The sequence below is a fragment of the Colias philodice genome, chromosome 10 (genome assembly GCF_061535455.1).
Source record: "Colias philodice isolate Cphi_HAF_F1 chromosome 10, ilColPhil1 Martin Lab GWU primary, whole genome shotgun sequence".
Taxonomy (NCBI): domain Eukaryota; kingdom Metazoa; phylum Arthropoda; class Insecta; order Lepidoptera; family Pieridae; genus Colias; species Colias philodice.
Window position 1 is genome coordinate 8454632 of NC_143095.1, and position 19230 is coordinate 8473861.

The window sequence follows — 19230 nt, forward strand, 5'->3', positions numbered from 1 at the left end:
TTTGTTATGTTATTCTCATGTAATTAGCTTTAAGTCTTTAAATGAGAATAAATGATTCTTTAAACCTAAATTACGCGTTAAAAAATGACTTAAAATTAAGGAAATTATCCTGTGCAGATAAGATGCGCACTACTAAACGCAACCACTGCGACCAGCCAGACAGCCCGGACTCTAACCGAAATAGCAAGAGGAACAGTATATCAAAGAACCAACTATACTAAAATTCTCACTTGTCAACGTTGGTAGCTCCTATACGATAGGTTACGTTCTTGAATTTTGTTGAACTATAACCACACCTCGGACACTCCATACAAAATGATCGTTTTGACAGTCACACTGTAGAGACTGCAAATGTGTGTGTTAACGCTTTATGGTTGGCACATTTGTGACTAGCGTAAAAAAAAATTCGCGTTTTTCTGATGAAATACATCCGTAAACAGCACAATATCTAACCATTTTCTACGAAAAACGATAATCACAAATCCAAAATAATAAAATTACTTTAAGTCAATTTGATTAATGTTGTCAATCTTCGTTGCGTATCGTCCTTGCAGAAAAATATGGCCCATTTTATGTCTGATCGCGCGGGGGTGAGGTAAGTTTAATTTTGGCGGGAGGCGGAGAGTGTCCGTTCTGTAGCGTTTAGCTACTATTATGTATTCTGTGCTATAACTTAACACTAAACTGGAGATCTACAATTAGGTACTGATTACTATATAATTACTTGCTCTGTGGTACTGCTGAAAAGGAATCTAAATAAGAAATTATATTATGAAGGAATTCAATGAATTGAATTCAACCAGAAGAAACCTTTATTCAAACAATAATACGTTGAAATATTCTTTATAGGAAAAACGACAAAGGAACTAGTGAAAAAATAATTTAGCATTTTTAATTCAATAAGACATCTTAGGTATCCTTTGATGACCATAATAAGAAGGAAATATTATGGTAATGTTAAACGGTATAATAGTTTAATTTAATAATGCTTGCCGTTTAGATGAAACGACGGCCACAACTAAGGTAAATGGTAGAAAGGAAAGGAACTGTGGTTAAGGTAAAGGTAGGTTATTAACTTATTAATAAAAGTGGTTGCAACATCCGACATCCAACTTACATTTATTAATGATTTTTTATAAATAACTAGCGGTCCGCCCCGGCTTCGCCCGTGGTACATATTTCGCAATAAAAGGTAGCCTTCTCAGGGTCTAAAAATTATCTGTGCCAAATTTCATCAAAATCTGTCCAGTAGTTTATGCGTGAAAACCATACATACATACATACAAACCTTTCCTGTTTATAATATTAGTATAGATTTTATATTTAAGTACATAATTAAATACTGTTAAGTAATAATTCCCAATTAATTTCCGTATCCGTATCTTGTGGCAAAAACGTCACTGCCAAGACAAGTCATCGAGTGCAGATGTAAGTATGGGGTTCCCGCCCAGACGTGCTATCTGAAATAAAAATATGTTTCAAATTTATTTGAAATATGTTCCTCATCGAACATATTTCCTACAGTATAAAGTAAGATTGGGGAAGTAAAAAATTGATCAAAGGACTGGTCTTTTGGACACGTCAATTAAGAAAAAGTTTAGAAAAGAAAGAAAGATCCTCAATAGGTAATATCCATTAGGTAGGTACGACTTATGATGAATATCGTTGCATTTTTTCTAGATGTTGTCATCTATAAGAAATTGTTGTGGTCATTCCATCTACATCTTTTTGATTTTTTTTTTCACTTTTAACATTTTATTAAAAACTTCCTTAGGCTTTTGGCATCCTTATTTCAGCATTGCTTTTCAATAGACATCATATTATTGTGCATTGCAGGTATTGTGCATTATTTGGCAATATCTCTTCTATTATAGTTACCTCAGCTCGAAGTGATTTTTCAACTTGCGCCAGCCGCACTCGTGTATACTTCAGACTGCCGAGCCTCTCTAACTCGGAGACGCAGAACTTCTTTAGCGAAACATCGCGAGTGCGTTGGCGGAGAATATCTTTTGTGCGAGTTAAAGGAAATAGGTGGAAAACAAATTAGTTTACAAGATTGTTCAATATCTTCTTAAATATTTGACGATTGAAGAGTTTAAATCTTATAAAAACTGTCAAATCACCACTAATTGATCATCATTCATCATTAATGGCATTCAAGTCTTATTAAACCTAGGTACCTATCTCATAAGTCATATACAGTCACAGTATTACAATATATTTCCTACTAGCTTCCGCCCGCGACTCCGTCCGCGCGGATGTCGGTCTTCGCGTGGATGGTTTATTTCTCCATTTTGAGTAACTCTGACAATAACATCTTATAAATATCTATTGGACCCAAATACGGCTAGGCCTGTAATAATACCCAACGTGTGTTCGCGGTTCTACAGAACAACGTCTATGGATAAAACAGAAAAATTAAGATTATTTTTTTTCTACGTATTTTCCAGGATAAAAGTATCCTATTTTACGCCCAGGATAATAAGGTATAATTATACCAAGTTTCATCGAAATCGAACCGTTAGTTTTCACGTGATGTCTTCACATACAGACAGACAGACAAAAATTTTTTTAATCACATATGGGTTTGGTATCGATCCAGTAACACCCCCTGCTATTTATTTTTTTTTCAATATTTTCAGAATATGTACAGAATTGACCCTTCTGCAGATTTATTATATGTATAGACTAGCTTTCCACCCGCGGCATCGCCCGCGCAGTCAAAGAAAAACCCGCATAGTTCCCGTTCCCGTGGGATTTCCGGAATAAAACCTGTCCTATGTCCCGGGGTAAAAAGTAGCCTATGTCCTTTCTCGGGTATCAAAATATCTCTATACCAAATTTCATGCAAATTGGTTCAGTAGTTAAGGCGCGATTGAGTAACAGACAGAGTTACTTTCGCATTTATAATATTAGTATGGATATATTGTAATACCACAGACTAATAATAATATACTACGTATACAAGTAATACTGTTACAGAGTTTTATACAAGACGTTAGAAAACGACTATATTATAATATTTAATAAAAAGGATACTGAGCACACCCTGTCCGTCGCCGGTACTAGCAGCATGGATTATAGGCAGAGTGAACTTTCCCTCCGTTAGATCATCGCAAAAATTATCTGGGTTAGGTATAGATGGCGCCTTGAACAAAAACAAGTTAATTTTTAATTATAGGTTCCCTCGCATGTTATGTTGACAAATAATGAATGAAATTTTTCAAGTTCAAAATAAATATACAACGATTTACCTTTTTACCATGATCAGCATTCTCAGCTGGCCATTCCTCGACTGCCTAAAAACAAATTGCTATCAGTTATGGAAGGTAAAAGGTAGGTAGGTATCTATATATCCTAGGTACTACGAAACGGGACTGGTAAGTTCTATGATTTCACGTTAATTTTATCTCTTATTGCATATCTTAGATTTATATATGTCATCGTTTTTTGGAATGAAGTTCGTTATCACGCGGTACGCTGACTGGGGGCTAGGCGAGCGTCACGAAAAATCCTCACAACACTTTTGCTATAGTGTATTAATTCCTTCACTTAATTTATCATTTAACTCCTAAATATTATTTATTTATTTAATTATACCTCCTATAATAGGTACTTATTACAAAACGAAGGGAACTTCGGTTCCAATCGAGTGTCCCAAATGTGACCTCAGACCAACCATCAGACTTTTTTTAATTTAATTCAAATAAGTATAGAAAAATGTGAAAATATTATTATTTTAACAGATCATTTTATATATAAAGCAACCTACCGTAGTACTTACAAATTTTGTTTCGTGACAGTTTGACAACATTTTAAATGAATTAAGGTCTATGAATTAGATCTATCTTCAACATGCTTAAACTTAAAAACATACATGCGAGTATGTAGGTATGTATGTTTACTTATATTTCAAACGTTTTACAATAATTAATATGCAATTTATATATTTACGTTACTAGCGGTCCGCCCCGGCTTCGCCCGTGGTACCTACATGTTTAAACTATCCAGCTATTTCTCAGGTTGGATCGAACTGCACACATTGTGACACGAGATTTATATATACATATATATGTTACGGCTAAAGGTAGGTGAGAACATAAACTTAAGATTAGCCGGCTAAACTTAGGTTTATTTTCGACGAGGTGTTAATGTTAGTTTGTTCTATCTTTAGCCGGCTAAACTTAAGTGTAACCGCAGGCCCGTGGCTAAAAATGTCGGGGTGGGTAGATTTGGTTACTATAATACATGTAAGGAACAGGGCGAGTGTTTTCTGGCACTTCGCCGGCTGCTGCCGCAGCACGCTCACTGCGCTCGCTCGGCTCGTGCGGGTCTTAAGAGTTCTAACCTAACCTAACCTAGCCACCAGCTTTCTGCCCTGAGTCGGGGTGGGTAGATTTGGTTACTATAATACATGTAAGGAACAGGGCGAGTGTTTTCTGGCACTGTGCGGGCCCCTCAAGCCCTCCACCGGCCCGGCGCTAACCAAATCTACCCACCCCGACATTTTTAGCCACGGGCCTGCGGTTACACTTAAGTTTAGCCGGCTAAAGATAGAACAAACTAACATTAACACCTCGTCGAAAATAAACCTAAGTTTAGCCGGCTAATCTTAAGTTTATGTTCTCACCTACCTTTAGCCGTGACATATATATTATTAAAGATAATGTTAACAATCAAATAGTTTTTCTCTTAGCTTGGTATTATGATATCTATTTATTATTTACTTGAAAGAAGGCTAACTTAATAACGTGTATTTTTTTTTAAGTTTACGTACAAACAAACAATAGAACAATTGATCAGAATTGATGTAAAAAATAAACAATATCACTCAATTTACATCTTTTTCTTCCTTATATTAGAAAAATAGAGACCAATAGGCAATTACGAAATGCGTGCTTTGTTTTTTTTTTAGAAAATGGAGATAATTGATATAATGCATGCTAAGGGCTGTTGTTTTCCGGGTTTCATTATATTGTATGCCGTTAGATAGGCAATAATTATATTATATTAAGCTTATAGGTAATTTCATGAAAATCGGTCAAACTTTTCCGGTTAGCATATTGACAACGAACACGAAAATTGATATCCACCTGTACCTATTTTTTAATAATAGATACATTTTAAATTTTTATACAAATAAATAAACTTAGTTACCTCTTCCTCTAGTAGATTACAATAATCATCTCTCAGCTGGAAAAACAGTCCCACTAGCAAAGGAAGTTCACTAAGATCGTGTTTAAAATCGCTGAAAAGTTGCATCACACGAACTGCTAGCCTAAACATATGACCGGTTTCTGAAATTGTCCAATATTCTATAATTTTTTACCATCAAATGTAGATGGAAATAATATAGACCGATAAATTATGTTGCTGCAGGATGCATAAGTAGGTATATATATCCTGATTTTTTTCAAAAATTCGGGGAGTATCTATCCGAGTGAGAAACATTTCTGAGTGTAGGTATTAATATCCCCAAGGTACTTATTTTATAATATATATATTTTTTAAATCAATAAGAAAATATACCCTCGGAAAATATAATGAAATTATTCGTTAATAAAAAAATACAGACAAAAAGTGTTTTGTAAATAGATGGATACTAACTTTGTTTAATCATATTTTCATATTGTTCTTCCGTCGGTATTTCAAAATGGTCTCTCCAATATACCTCAATGCCTTGACCACGAACGATTTCTAGAAAATCTTCACAGTACACCTTTGTCAGCTATAAGGAAATAATTGTTGATTAATCATAATCAATTTATGTATAAATTCAGAATATTTGTTTGAGTATTTACATGGTGCACGTGTAGGACAACCTATTGTTTATGTATAACTCAATTATATATTATGTAAGAATTTTTTATAATTCTTTTTTTTTTTAATTATACTAGGTAGTAGATATGAATATATCAAGCAATCAGCATTAATTAATGGTTAATGGCCTGAAGTGCCCTGTCGACACGTAGCTTGGGAAGATTTTGTGTAGTGAGGAAAGCTTCCGAGCCAATACCCTGCCAAGTTACATGCGGGCAACTATAGGGGGAGTCCGGGAGACTTGAACCGCTTTTTACTAAAAACTCTATAAAATCTGATCAGTGACCTGGAGAGCTTTAAGATCTACACCATATGGAAGCCTTATTATGTGGCTAAAATTTTATACAATTCTGAAAATAAAAGTTGCAAGGAGAAGATAGTAAACTAAGTTGTAATAAAAAATGAGTTTTGATTCAAGTCTCCCCAACCGGCGGGACACTTGCCCATCAGGTGCGGGACACTTGCCCATACCTTTTTAGAGAGGGGAAATGACGCAAATAAAGCATATTATTCATTAGTTATGTATTATTTAGACAAATTTAACAATAACTAGATTATTCATAATCATCTTCTAAACAATTAAGTGAAAAATGTTTTCAGAGCAACTCCTAAACATAATATTCGCTTCTTTTTATTAATTAAATACTCGTTCTGAGGTATCTACTGCTAAATAAATCTACAAAACTAATTTACAGACATTTCTTACTATTAATTAATATGTGCCTATTTGCCTATTTCTTCAATATTTTCCTCTTGGATGTTCATTTTGGAGGAATTTGGCGTAGTTGAATGCTAGTTGCATTGCTTGTTTTATGGTTAAACCATAGTGCATTTTACTGCAGGTCAATAAGTAACGAACAAGCAATATCTCTTTATTTACATTGAAAATCCGGGAGCATTTGTGTTGGCTCCCCTTGTCTTGCAAAGGTGTTAACTTATGTTCACCTAACAGATAATACCGTAAAGTGGTTTTGCCTATCCCATACATGATTGCAATTTGACGAATAGATTTGCCACTCTTTATTTCTCTGACTGCGCTTTCAATCTTAGACTTAGTACCTAAACGGTTTCCTGCGACGACTACCTTCCTTAGGCTTATTCTGAAATGGCATTTTCTTTCTAAAACAAAACAAAAGCTAACTTAAATAGTATACAAACTGCAAAGGGAGAGTTAAACCATTGTTCAAGTCTCCCGACTGCAGACTGGTTCAATTCTCCCGCACCCGACCTAAGGCCATATCTTGATTTTTTCCAACAAATCCACTATCAACTGGAGAACAACACTGAACGTACGACAAAATATGATAATCTAGTAATGCAATAACGTAGGTGTTTGATGTATACCTTCATAAATGCGTGCATAGCAATTAAAACAACAAAGCCAAAAAAATTCACTCCGCGACGATGAAACCACTTTTTCGGAACTCACGGTCGAACGCGTCTGTTATCACTCAAAATTGTGAGTTGCTTGTGATTGGCGGGTTACGCGCGTTCATTTGTTTGCCACTTGGCGTAATTTGGCACCTAATTTAAAAAGTTATTGAAAGTGGTTCAACTCTCCCACCTGGGCAAGTCTCCCGGATTCCCCCTACATTTCTATCGATAAGTCCGTAATAAATAAACAAGTATAATCTATCCTTTAAATTAAATGTTGTTGTAACGTACTCGCGGGTGATTCAACGTTAATAGCTTGTCAAGCATCAGGGTCATCACATGAAGAGAAGCGTTGATGGTCAGGGGAATGCCATACACAAGATGAGCAGCTGGGATACTTCGTCGTAATAATGTGTTGTCCTGAATATCGTCGACCCTGAAATAGTCGCACTTCTTTTTTCAGTTTCATGATACAAAAAGCACACAGCACACGTGTTAGAAGTGAAACCTCTTTGGCATGATTTAAAGATACCAAAATCGTCGCCACTCCATGACGCTTAGACGTGACACTGAAATTTTACTCTCAAAGCGCCTACTTAAAGAACTTTCACTTCAAAACTGGGCGAAAATTTCAATGCTTTCCATACTATTTACTAATTACCATTATAGTTGACATTTAAAAATAAACAAAATGTATTTCAACTATTAAATGATACTTACAACAAAGTCCCATTATGTAGCATATCTACAGTGTCGACTATAAATTGTGCCTTCTCAGCAGGCAATTTGAACCAATGGTTAAAAGACATCGGAATTTTTCTTCGCAGTTGTTTACTGCGAATTTTCATCAAATGTGTATACGGCAATAGGAGTTCCTAAAATAAGAAAACGTAGGTATCTGCTACTTACCATAATAACGATTTTGCCACAGATAATAATATTACATTATTACAGATTACATGGAAATAAGTCGTTTAAAAACTCACCTTTTCCATATATGGTTCTTCCCTTGTTTCCTTTTTGTCACTCATTGTTTTTTATATATCTACTGGTTTCCTTTAATATATTCCTAAAAAAATAAGCTAAGGTAAAACTGAAAGTAGTTGCTAAGCATATTATGTACATAATAATATTCTCCCCGTGGTTGCCTGGCAGAGATCACTGTTAATAATAAGGCTGCCAATTATTGTGGTAACATATTGTTTATTTTTATTTAACGATTGTACTACAATAAAGTGGAATGAATAATTGTAATATATTTAGTAGGTAGGCTATTTGATTTCTCCTTAGTTACAAGATTTTTGATCGAATTTATATTGAAGTGAATTAAAAATATATATAATAATGATGGGTATCATAGTTAAATATGTAAATATAGTTAACATGAACTTTAAAGCACCTTCATTTAACTAGAATATATTTAAATAGAATATATCAAGCAAAATAATGAATAGTTAAATTTATAAAATAAGAAAAACCGTTACTGAAATAATTATTAAAGACCCTTGATATTTAAACAAACGACTTCATAGTGAGCTTAAAAGTTGATACTAGATATAAAATTCTCAATAATATACTTACTGTAAATGTGTTGTGACACACAACCTCTCTGCACTACAGAATAACGTAATACTAAACCCGAGAAGCAATATACATTGTACTTAATGAGAAGCAATATACGTTGTACTTAATCATCGGTTAATTAATGGCTACTTAAAATCACTTATCAGTTTTCAAATCCAAAAAACTCGCTTTCCATATTCTTTCACGTTTTATACCTACAGCTATTACTTTCCTAATTTTATAATTTACACCACGTCATGTTATTTAAAAACAAAAACACGCTTTTGAATACGTGACTTTTTACTTAATTGCAGCCTACAGGTCGAGGTATATGCCCTCTTGACACTTTTATGTCATTTTAATACAGCCTGATATCTCAAGTCGTCATGAACATCTTCAAAATATATATACATATATATATAAAAGGATTTTTGGTATGACTTTGTGCAAGACCCTTTAACCGCGATTTAATAAACCGCAATCGGATAAGGCGCCGTGTGTTGTGTTTTGTTTCTCGATTTTTGCTTTTCTGTTTGAACGACAACTCTTTATCCCTACTCATTTATCTTCACTTCCAGGACCAACTTATCCTCTAAAATGTAAATCACTTCACACTCGCTTAAAAAGTATGGAATTACAACCTAGTATAGCGTCATATTATCAGTGGAATTATTGACTATCTTCCTGTAATGAAGATTTAATGACTTACTACGCAGTTTCTTCTCCGTAGAAACTGTTTTTCGAATCCATGGTAAAAACTAAAAATTCGATTGAAAAGTGCTTCTAGAAGATAGAAGTCTAATTGAATAAATAAATCTTTGATTTCGAATGTTTGAGATTGAGTTTAATCAATTTATCGTATGCGCTCATTTCGATTAACGGAAACATTAAAATATATTGAGGCAAATAAACATACAATATTGGGGCGGTTACTTATATTAAAAGCGTATTAAATAATCACTTAATTTAATGTAAAAAGTGGGATATCAAATGAAACAACACAATATTGTTTATGTACTTTATTACTTTTTGTCACAAACTACAGAACTGCGACTCTACTTATCGAGGTTTTCTTTGAACCAAAATGCTCCCGAGTCAAATAAACATAAATAAAATCTATCATTACATTAAATAATAAAATTTCATCTCAATATCGGTACAATAAAAGAATATTTAAAAAATCTAAATTCATATACAAATAATAATCTTAAAATGAAACTGAAAAACAAAGCATTTTTAATGGAAAAAACATGATGTTTATCACAACGTTTTAACTATTAATATACAAAGAATAAAAGATTAGCAAATTTCAAAGAGCTACAGGTTATATAGAAAGCCGATAACACCTAAAGCCTTTCCATTTCTTTACATCAAAAGATTCCTCTGTACAAAAAAGATGTTTTCGATGCGGTATTAAAAATCTGCGATTATAAAACCTAGTGATTTATAGTATAATTGAAACTTATCCTCCGTTTACGCGGAACATGACTTCTCGTTGAAACATTCTACAAAATTATATTGTCACTTTTCATAGAATAGTATAAGGTTAGTCGATATTTTAATTTCATCCTGATTAGGTCCTTAACACTTCATTTTTTAAAACAATAAATTAATATAAACAATTTTATATTTATATCCCAAAAATCTTATGAAGTATTTTTTTTACAATTTTTAATATTAAAGGAGAAGCATGTTAAGCGTTAACGGAATGTACACAATTAACATATATTACAATTCATTAAAATGATAAAATTAATACGATTCATTAGCACACTAGATTAAGAATTAATAAACATTCATTCATTCGGTCATGAACAAAAATTGTGACTTTATTTCGTTCTAGTTCACCATAGACAATCTAGGGATGGGCCGGCCATCGTCTAGCTATAAAGAATAATTATTTATGGTAATAAATTCACAATTCCTGTCGAGCACAGATACCCACATACAAACATAATTCTGTCTCTTTCGTCTCTGTGATTGTGTAGTCTAAACATTCCAATAAGAATATACGATAAAAATTTAATACGAGTGTCGTAAAGCGCACATCGAGCGCACTCTGTGAACACTTTAAAACATTATGCAAAGCGTCAAGCTAGATTCCAAAGAACGACGTTAAAAATGTCTTTGAATAAAAAATTGACATCGTCATGTGAAACAAGCTTATAGTCCGACTCAAGCGAAGTGACGAAGCTTTGAATAATATAATAATATAATAATAATAATAATTTATTTATTGATAAGACATCATAGGTCCATTTGTTAGTAATTTCTCATAAACTTTAATATAAATGTCAATCGAACTACACAGTTACAAAGAGTGTGGACAGGTATAGGCAGCGAGCGCGGGGCGAGAGCAGCTCAGTACGTTACTTTCCTCAGAGATATCGACACGAAATCAATCGATTTCCAACGACCAATCAGAGCTCATTATTTAAATAACTAACCAATCCAATTGCATCAGAAATGGGAACATAAAGTTTCCTGTCGACATTTCTGAGAGAAATGTGTAAATCTATGGATTCACGGGATCCAACCCACTACGTAGCTGCGGCTGCGAGTGAATCGATTCAAGCGCAGAACCCTCCCACCTGAAAGGAGATATTCGTTAATATTTCATTGACATATTTTAATTTGTACAGTATAGTGTACCATTGTTTGTTACTGTGTATCTTGCTCACTATTTCATTGAAATTGAATATGTAATATCGCATGTTTTAGTGCTATAAAAATTTCATTATTGAGTCGTGGCTCTTGCTTAAAAATGTCATGTACTTTTTTAACTGAATCTATCTGTATATCAAACGTCCCAAGTTTGTGTTATATTTGTATTATTGCGTTATATCAAAGTATCTTCTTCTATGTATTTTCAATGTAAAGTGTGACTCGTATTGTGATTTTAATATTAAATTTGTTGTAGTAATTATTTTGTAAGAACACACAAGGTCCTTTACAACATATAATCATGCAACACAACATTATGTACATTGTAAATGCAATGAATGAATAACACTACCTCAATGTGCTTTCTTATAACAGCAGCTACCAAGAAGAGAAGAGGCAGAAGAAAGAAGAGAAGAAGACAGAAGAAATAGAGATTATTAAATATTAATAGAATATTATTCAGAAAGTAAAGTCAAAAAGAAGTAAGAGCGTTCTGCAAGAGTTTAGCGCCATGTTTACACGATTTCATTATTGAAACCTAATGACCCATTACTAAAATTATAATTGCGATATTAAACTATCCATAGTATATTTTACTTTTATTTCAGCGGATAATTCTCGAAAACTCACCACATGTTACGATGCGTCCCCTAAGCGCTAGTTTGGCTCCGTCGCTGCTGGCGTACTGCAATACATACACACACACATCGTAAGGGCTTTTATGTACATACATACAAACTTCTTGCGCTATCAATGTTCACACTTTAAAAATACGTCAAATTATATGACGCACTTTGAAAAGATTCGTTCACCTTGATAAATGATACGATCTCTAGGCTCGTCTTTCTCATTTAATTATTTTTTTTAATTAAAAATATAACGTGACCATCGATGGCGCAATAAAGATAACGAAAAAACATATATGATGTTTATCAAGCATCACATACTCGTAAAGAAAAAAACATTTGTCAATATCTCCATGCTGTAAATAAGATAAAGTCACACCGTCATTCTGTTAGTGGTAACACTCATGCGTAGAATTAGAGTCACATAACAACGTTTGGGTTTTATTTCCGTAACAGATAGTATGTCTATCCGAGACCCTACTCGAAGGCCTATCGTACGAAGCGTGTGATTAGCTGAAGCCTGCTGTAAAAATAGCTATTCCCGAAAAATCTCACTCGCGCCAAACGAAAATAGATTTTTACCGATTTTGGCACCGATTCTACATTTAATCATTCTGTTCTACGCTCCCCTCTCGGCTAAAAATCAAATTATTTACTGTTAAAATATTAAAGACAAAAAATCTGAAGATAAATTTTGTTAAGTGTAACATAGAAGAAATTTAGATAGATTCAAATTGAATTATTCAAAGTGCATTAAATAATGAAACTGTTAGAGTAATTAGAGAGATATGTCACACGAGAGCGAGGGACATATTTAGCGATGCAGCCTTACGGAAACCTGATCAGAAACGGGTCTCGGCTCGTGAAACTGCAGTAAATTATTGTGAGTGAAACTCAATCGACACTGTAAAAAAGCTTTAATCGAAGCGAAGTATGTTATACGCCTGCGTGCCAACATCGTGTCCCTTCAGGGCCTGACCTTAACAGAGTTCTATTGGCTACGCGCCTCCTTTTGCAGGTTAAAGAACCTGAACTGGAGTCGGAGCGTTAGGTCTTTCCGTACTGCAATGGAATAAAACACTGTCACTATGCAACACATATAATACAGGAGTCGGTCGGGTGGACCGGGGGGTTAATGCGAAATCGCAAGTCAAACGGTGCGACCGGGCCGGCGGCAACACGAGTGCATTATGGACCGGCGTCACAGACGGCACACACGGGGCGACTCGCGACTACTCACGAGTACGGGTTGGGGTTAAAGTCGGGCAACTGCGTGCGCTCGTGGGCGTCGCCGTTCTGTGCGGGCGCGGCCGGGACCAGCACGGTGCCCTCCACGCTCTCGTCGACCCGTCTCTGTATTACCGTCTCGGTGGGCGTGGGCGTCTCCGCGCTGGGCGGCGTCAGGTTGAACAGACTAGGGTCGATGCCGACGGCGGCCGGCCTGCCGCGCGGCAGGCGCAGCCGCAGCGACACGTTAGTGCGCTTTTGCACTCGGCAATCTGACAATATCGATATCGACGTCGATTATCGCTTCACACATCGCTCGGCCGCGCGCTCCGGACGCGTTTCGTTGCGTCGATGATCGGTTGCGTGTATGAATCGATGCGAGCGTGATTCGATTGTTGTGTTTTCGATGGTCTCTAATCAGCGAGGATGGTCGCCTATTGCGCTACGGTCGCTAGTGCGGGCGAAGGTTACGTTATGGGATTGAAAGTAAAAATAATGTATTGTTACGTGTGTGAGCGTCGGCGATGCTCTGGCCACTTGATTCCTCCATCTGTATAGTTTTTAAATGTATCGACGTTGAAATGATACTTATAAATGAAGTAGGTATTTAGTTCGAAATGTTATGATCCGAAATGTTTTAGTTTAATTTTTTTATGTAAATAAATGATAATCTGTCAATCGATAGAAATATATAACTACATTAAAATAACATTAATCAACCACTAGGGCTTGTTACCATACAATAGTGTTGTCGTTCTTCAACTTGTTTGTCAGCAGTAAGATCAGTTCATAATATGTCAAATTGGCGAAAACATTATGTATATGAAAAAATATTTTTTGCAATAAAAGAACACATTACGAGTGGTAAAAAATTTAACAAAAATTAAAAAAAATACGATATTTAACCTGTACTAGATTTTCAAGTATATGAATAGTCAAAAACTTTTTTTAGAAATAATAGAATATGAATTCTAATAAATCAAAATCTAAACCTTCTGTAATTCTTAAAAAAACATCACATAATATAGAATCATTATATTACATTAAGCACATATTCGTAATTCGTTCCCCACCATAAAAAACAATTTGATAACTAATTATGCCTGAGGGCGTCATTTTTTGTTTTCTTAGTGGCGGAAAAAAATTATTAATTGACCAAATTTCTCACTGGCCATACACAAATCAATGAAAAAAAAAATACTACGAACTCAATTCTTTTCACTGGCCGCGTGTAAATAAAAAAAAACGAATCCAGTGAAATAAAAATAAATGCACGCGCCCACATATCACTGGCCGGTAACAAAAAAAAACAACTAAAACATGGCGGGAAACGAATTCGAAATTCGAAAAAATTAAAAACAAAAGCTGCACTGACTTCTGTCGATGTTCCTCTGCAGGTGGCTGGCGACGCGGTGGCGCGCGTCGCTGTACTCGAGGTGGAGCCCGAGCCGCAGCAGCGTGGGGTTCGCCTCCACCAGCTTCGTGATCTCCATCTCGATCTTGTTGCCGAGCACTTGCGACCGCTGGAAGTGTGGGATTAAAGTATAATTTCAATTTGTAGAACATAGCTACGTTTAAAAAAAACAATTCAATTATTATGGTATATTTCCAGTATCACTCACACATACTATAAACAACTTGATTCACAATCACATATTAAAAGGTCATCAAAATTGTCCAAACGGTACATTAATTAAAGTTATACCTATTTCGTGGCAGTAACATTTAAAATTTATTCATTACAAAACTCTGCTCAGCACACACAAGGCAGAGTTTTACTTTGGACAAATTTTGAGCGTGCTTGTGAATCGAGTTGCTTATTGTAGCAATGAATTCACCATAAAAAAAGACGGGTTGCACTCCGAGAGTGCCGGCAGAAGTGAAAACTTGATTATTAACGTTGAGCATGTTTGATATTTTGGAATGGTATCAGTCTTACGCTTTTTCGATCAGGTCACGTGTCCTGACGCGAGTTTAAGATTTCATACCCATTACAGAAAAAGTGCTCAACGCCGCTAAAGAAGTTTTCACTTCAAAAATCTTAATTTACCTGGTTAGAAGCCCTAAACTCCTCCACCGTATTGGTTGTGAGCAGAGCCTTAACTAGCTGCACTACACCGGGCGGGCTGATGAAGTTCGTCTCCACATTGACCACTCGTAGAGTCGAGTTCATCTCAAGAGCGTCGGCCAGCAACTGGGCGGTGCGGTCGTTGAGACCGACGTTCACAAGGGACAACACTTCCAGGTTGGTGTTCGTCTTGAGCGCTTCGAAGAGCTTCTCGAATTTCTCGTCGCTTATGTTCTGGAATGTTCGAGAATTATTAGTATGGATAGGTTTATGATGCTTTTTATTTCGATGCGACCTGGCTACTTTTAGGGCCGATTTTTCAATGCTTGGATAAAACTTATCCGTCCAATAAAGTATTACACGATAATATGTATTAAAATGTCACGTAAACTGTCAAATACGGGCAATTAGAATATGTTTTTAAGGGCCGATTTTTCAATCGCGAGATAAACAGTCTAATAAGTACCCCTCGAATAGATTTATTCAATTATTTATCTAACTCATTACGGCTCGCCTATTTTTCAATCGTGATTTATTTGATGAATAACTATCTGACCAAATATTTCCATATTGGCAGCACTGCTCTCGGAGTGGCGAAACAAACATATTAAATTAGTCAGGTTAGAGCGGGATAGAGTCAAATCTTGCAATTTGTCAACAACCGTCATTATGACTCACGTCAGGAGTGCACTTGTCTTCTATGATTGTTGATTGTTGTTTTGATTCGAGTAAAGAGTTTGGTTAAATTTGTGTTTCAATTTATATATTTTACGATGGAAACGACATACTTAAAGGCAGCGTTCGGCAAATTTTCAATGGCATGGTCATCAGTACTATCAAAAACATCAATTTCAATATGATTTTAATTGATTATAATTATATAGAAAGAGGTTTAATTGTTAATAATTCTACGCTCTATGTTATGACATACGAAAATATCTCAAATTTGACGCGTCAGTTGTCAACTCAAACGCCTAACAGTCGAATAGCGCGCTATCTGGCCGTTGGAGCGGCAAATAGATTTATTCCTCAAATAACGTAGTTATTCGATAGATAAGTCCTATTCGTCTATTGAAAAATTGAATATTTTGTTAACTGAAGAATAAAGTCTATCTAGCTGTTTATCTGGGCATTGAAAAATCGGCCCTAAAATGGTAGTTTTATACATTAATCGACGAATAAGTTTTATCCAAGCATTGAAAAGCGGCCCTTAGTTAAATAAAAAATTTCAAAATTAACCTTTTTTATTTTTTTACATGTGAAAGTGGTTAATAGCAAATGATATTATTTTACACGTAAATAATATATCTATTTGAATAAGTATAAAAAAACAATCAATCCTTCAATCAAAAATTAAAATCAACTGAGTTTAATGGATCGATTTTTTGTTTCACAAGAATAAAGTGGCCTTGTGATCATTTATATTAATTTCAATATTCAATTATGAATTCTTATTAGAACCATAACAAAAAGGAAAAAGTATATTCAAGGTTAATTCAGTATTAATACTGACAGCTTGACCTTGGTTATAATATCAACTTAATTAGCATATTTTATCCACTTAGAATAAATAAACGAAAACAATATAATCTTATTCAAATGTAAAATATGTAAATCTATACTAGTATTATAAAGCTGAAGAGTTTGTTTGTTTGAACGCGCTAATCTCGGGAACTACTGGTCCGATTTGAAAAATTCTTTCGGTGTTAGATAGCTCATTTATCGAGGAAGGTTATAGGCTATATATCATCACGCTACGACCAACAGGAGTGGAGCCACGGGGGTGAAACCGCGCGGAGGAGCTAGTCAATGATATTTACCTTAATATTATTCCAATTGAGATCTGTGAATTTCTGGTCATTCTCCTGCACCCTTTTGATGGTGTCGTCGGGGTCAGCGTCATTTGGCGGGTCCATTGGGTATACCTGAAATATAACAAACATGTATTTAACAAGATATTTAAAGATAAAATAAAGTTTCAATTTAAAGAGGCAACATTCTTGTTTTTGTATGAATGTTTGCAAAAGTCAAAACTACTGTACCAGTATAAAAAATTCACATTCAGAAAGGCTTTATTATAATTATTTCCTTTCGTGAGTAGCTTATTTATTAAAGAACAACATACACCAAGTAAAAAAATAGTTTTTAGTAAAATCACTGCTAACATTGAATAAGTATAATCACAAGTAAGTAATATTTATACCAATGTATTCTGGTTTTTTGTAATACACAATTAAACTTCAATTGTTATAATTTTCAATGCTTATCTCGCAAATTACCATGAGAAAAAATGTGTTTATCGTAAAAGTTTAATAAAAATATTCCAAACCTTAGGTTTAGTAGCTTTAGTGATACCATCCCACCCAAGGCCAACTGGTTGTCCTTTATTCAATAATGATGCGTGATACTGGTCTTGATTCATCATAGAGTGGAAACCGAGAATAGCTGTAATCAAAGTTTGATATATTATTGAATGGGCGTTTCTTTTAGATATATTATCAATACACAAGAATGTCAATAATTGACTAGTTCATAAACAGAAATAAAAGTTGTTAGAAAGTTGCTTCAGAAAAGACAATTTTTCCTTGAATGGGTAGGCAGTATATGTACGGTATATGTACAGTAACTGGAAAATACAAGGCGAAAATAGTAGGTGTTGATCAGATATATCCTAATACCATAAAATTTTTTATTTCTAATGTATATACTTATTGAAAATCTCCATTAAATTCTCTCCACAATAAACCTATTTTTCCTTCCATTTTCCATTATAAAATTAGATTAATTCCAAACTCCAAAACATTAGCTCAATAGTTTACAACCATATCTTCCCACGCTATCACAAATCTTAATACTTATAGGATTATAATTCAAAAGTTCAACATCCCAGTTTTGTAAAATGTTTAACAATTTAGATAATTCACATTAAAGTCATCAATAACATCCTGGAGATGTGCCAAGTGTTGCCAATACCTCCAGCTAATGTAAATAAAATAGATATAAAATAGAGCACACAAAAGCTTCCAATTTATTATATAGAAACTGCATGAATTCACAACTTTTAAGACTATAATGCAATAACATTTGAGACATTATATTTTCTCTTTACAATTTTAAAATAATTGAATTGTAATTCATTGGAATTATTATTTATTTATCTCTAAACCTAAAATATACATAATATTCATATCACTTGAATATCATCATATTCATAATGCATAAAAGTATAACATTTATTTTCTATGATTGAAATTAACTCAATTTCCTGCTTAGAAATAAAAGTGTAGTGAACAGTAATAACAAGAATGATAACGCTCCAACTGCAATTAGAATGGTATCATAGGTATGGCATTGGATGTTATTATCAAAATGACTCACCGGCAAGGTCGATAATTTCCTCCTGCGAGGCGCTACTGAGTGCTTGTTCATATTCGTCACCGAGATCAATTGTTATTTGTTCGTCGGCATCGCGAATTTTTTCTGGAGGCGGTGGTGGGATCCACTGAAAACATAAGGGGATAATGTTAAGAAAATATACGTCACTAGCTTGCCTGAAAAAGATCATTGTTGCAATTTTATTTTGATGAACTACAAAGTATTTTGATTTGATTCACGAATTTAAAAATTAAATAACTAAATTTCTAATAAATTTAATAGTACATAATTAATTCAGTTCAATTTCTTACTATAATAACAAAAGACAAACACCTAATGCACAAATAAACACTCTTTCTTACTAATTGAATGAATACCAACAAAATAATTAGAAGTACTTTTAGGATATATCTTATCAATGTTGTTTTCCTGTGGGTATTTTTAAGCATACTCATAACTTATTGAACAAAACTGATGATACATTCTTCTGGCTTATAAATATTAGATTTATTT

At 34.3% G+C, this 19230-nt stretch overlaps 2 protein-coding genes and 1 long non-coding RNA gene across 6 annotated transcripts in view; 1 reads left to right on the top strand and 2 right to left on the bottom strand.

Annotated features, from left to right (window-relative positions):
- Positions 1-19230, top strand: part of LOC149485333 (uncharacterized) — a 316030-nt gene that overhangs the window by 7632 nt on the left and 289168 nt on the right. The window lies entirely within an intron of this gene.
- LOC149485334 (terpene synthase-like) lies at positions 278-9158 on the bottom strand. Its single transcript, XM_089700208.1, has 11 exons — positions 8776-9158; positions 8181-8263; positions 7915-8069; positions 7486-7630; positions 5608-5728; positions 5158-5297; positions 3255-3299; positions 3040-3148; positions 1879-2006; positions 679-1460; positions 278-296 (listed from the first exon to the last, which is right to left on the bottom strand). The coding sequence occupies exons 2-10, from the start codon at positions 8223-8225 to the stop codon at positions 1398-1400; spliced, it is 951 nt and encodes a 316-aa protein (XP_089556334.1). The 5' UTR covers positions 8226-8263; positions 8776-9158; the 3' UTR covers positions 278-296; positions 679-1397.
- The window catches only part of tmod (tropomodulin), a 52876-nt gene continuing 44683 nt past the window's right edge, over positions 11038-19230 (bottom strand). For 2 of the 4 annotated variants that reach the window (XM_089700197.1, XM_089700195.1), the window contains exons 4-10: positions 18721-18844; positions 17672-17787; positions 17163-17267; positions 15325-15576; positions 14650-14797; positions 13027-13109; positions 12046-12106 (exon numbers count right to left, since the gene is read on the bottom strand). In XM_089700197.1, coding sequence (XP_089556323.1) covers positions 13039-13109; positions 14650-14797; positions 15325-15576; positions 17163-17267; positions 17672-17787; positions 18721-18844 — 816 coding nt within the window. In that variant the 3' untranslated portion in view covers positions 12046-12106; positions 13027-13038. Of the gene's footprint in view, positions 11349-12045; positions 12107-13026; positions 13110-13142; positions 13547-14649; positions 14798-15324; positions 15577-17162; positions 17268-17671; positions 17788-18720; positions 18845-19230 lie in introns of those variants that run through there. The other 2 variants (XM_089700196.1, XM_089700198.1) reach the window with 2 other exon arrangements.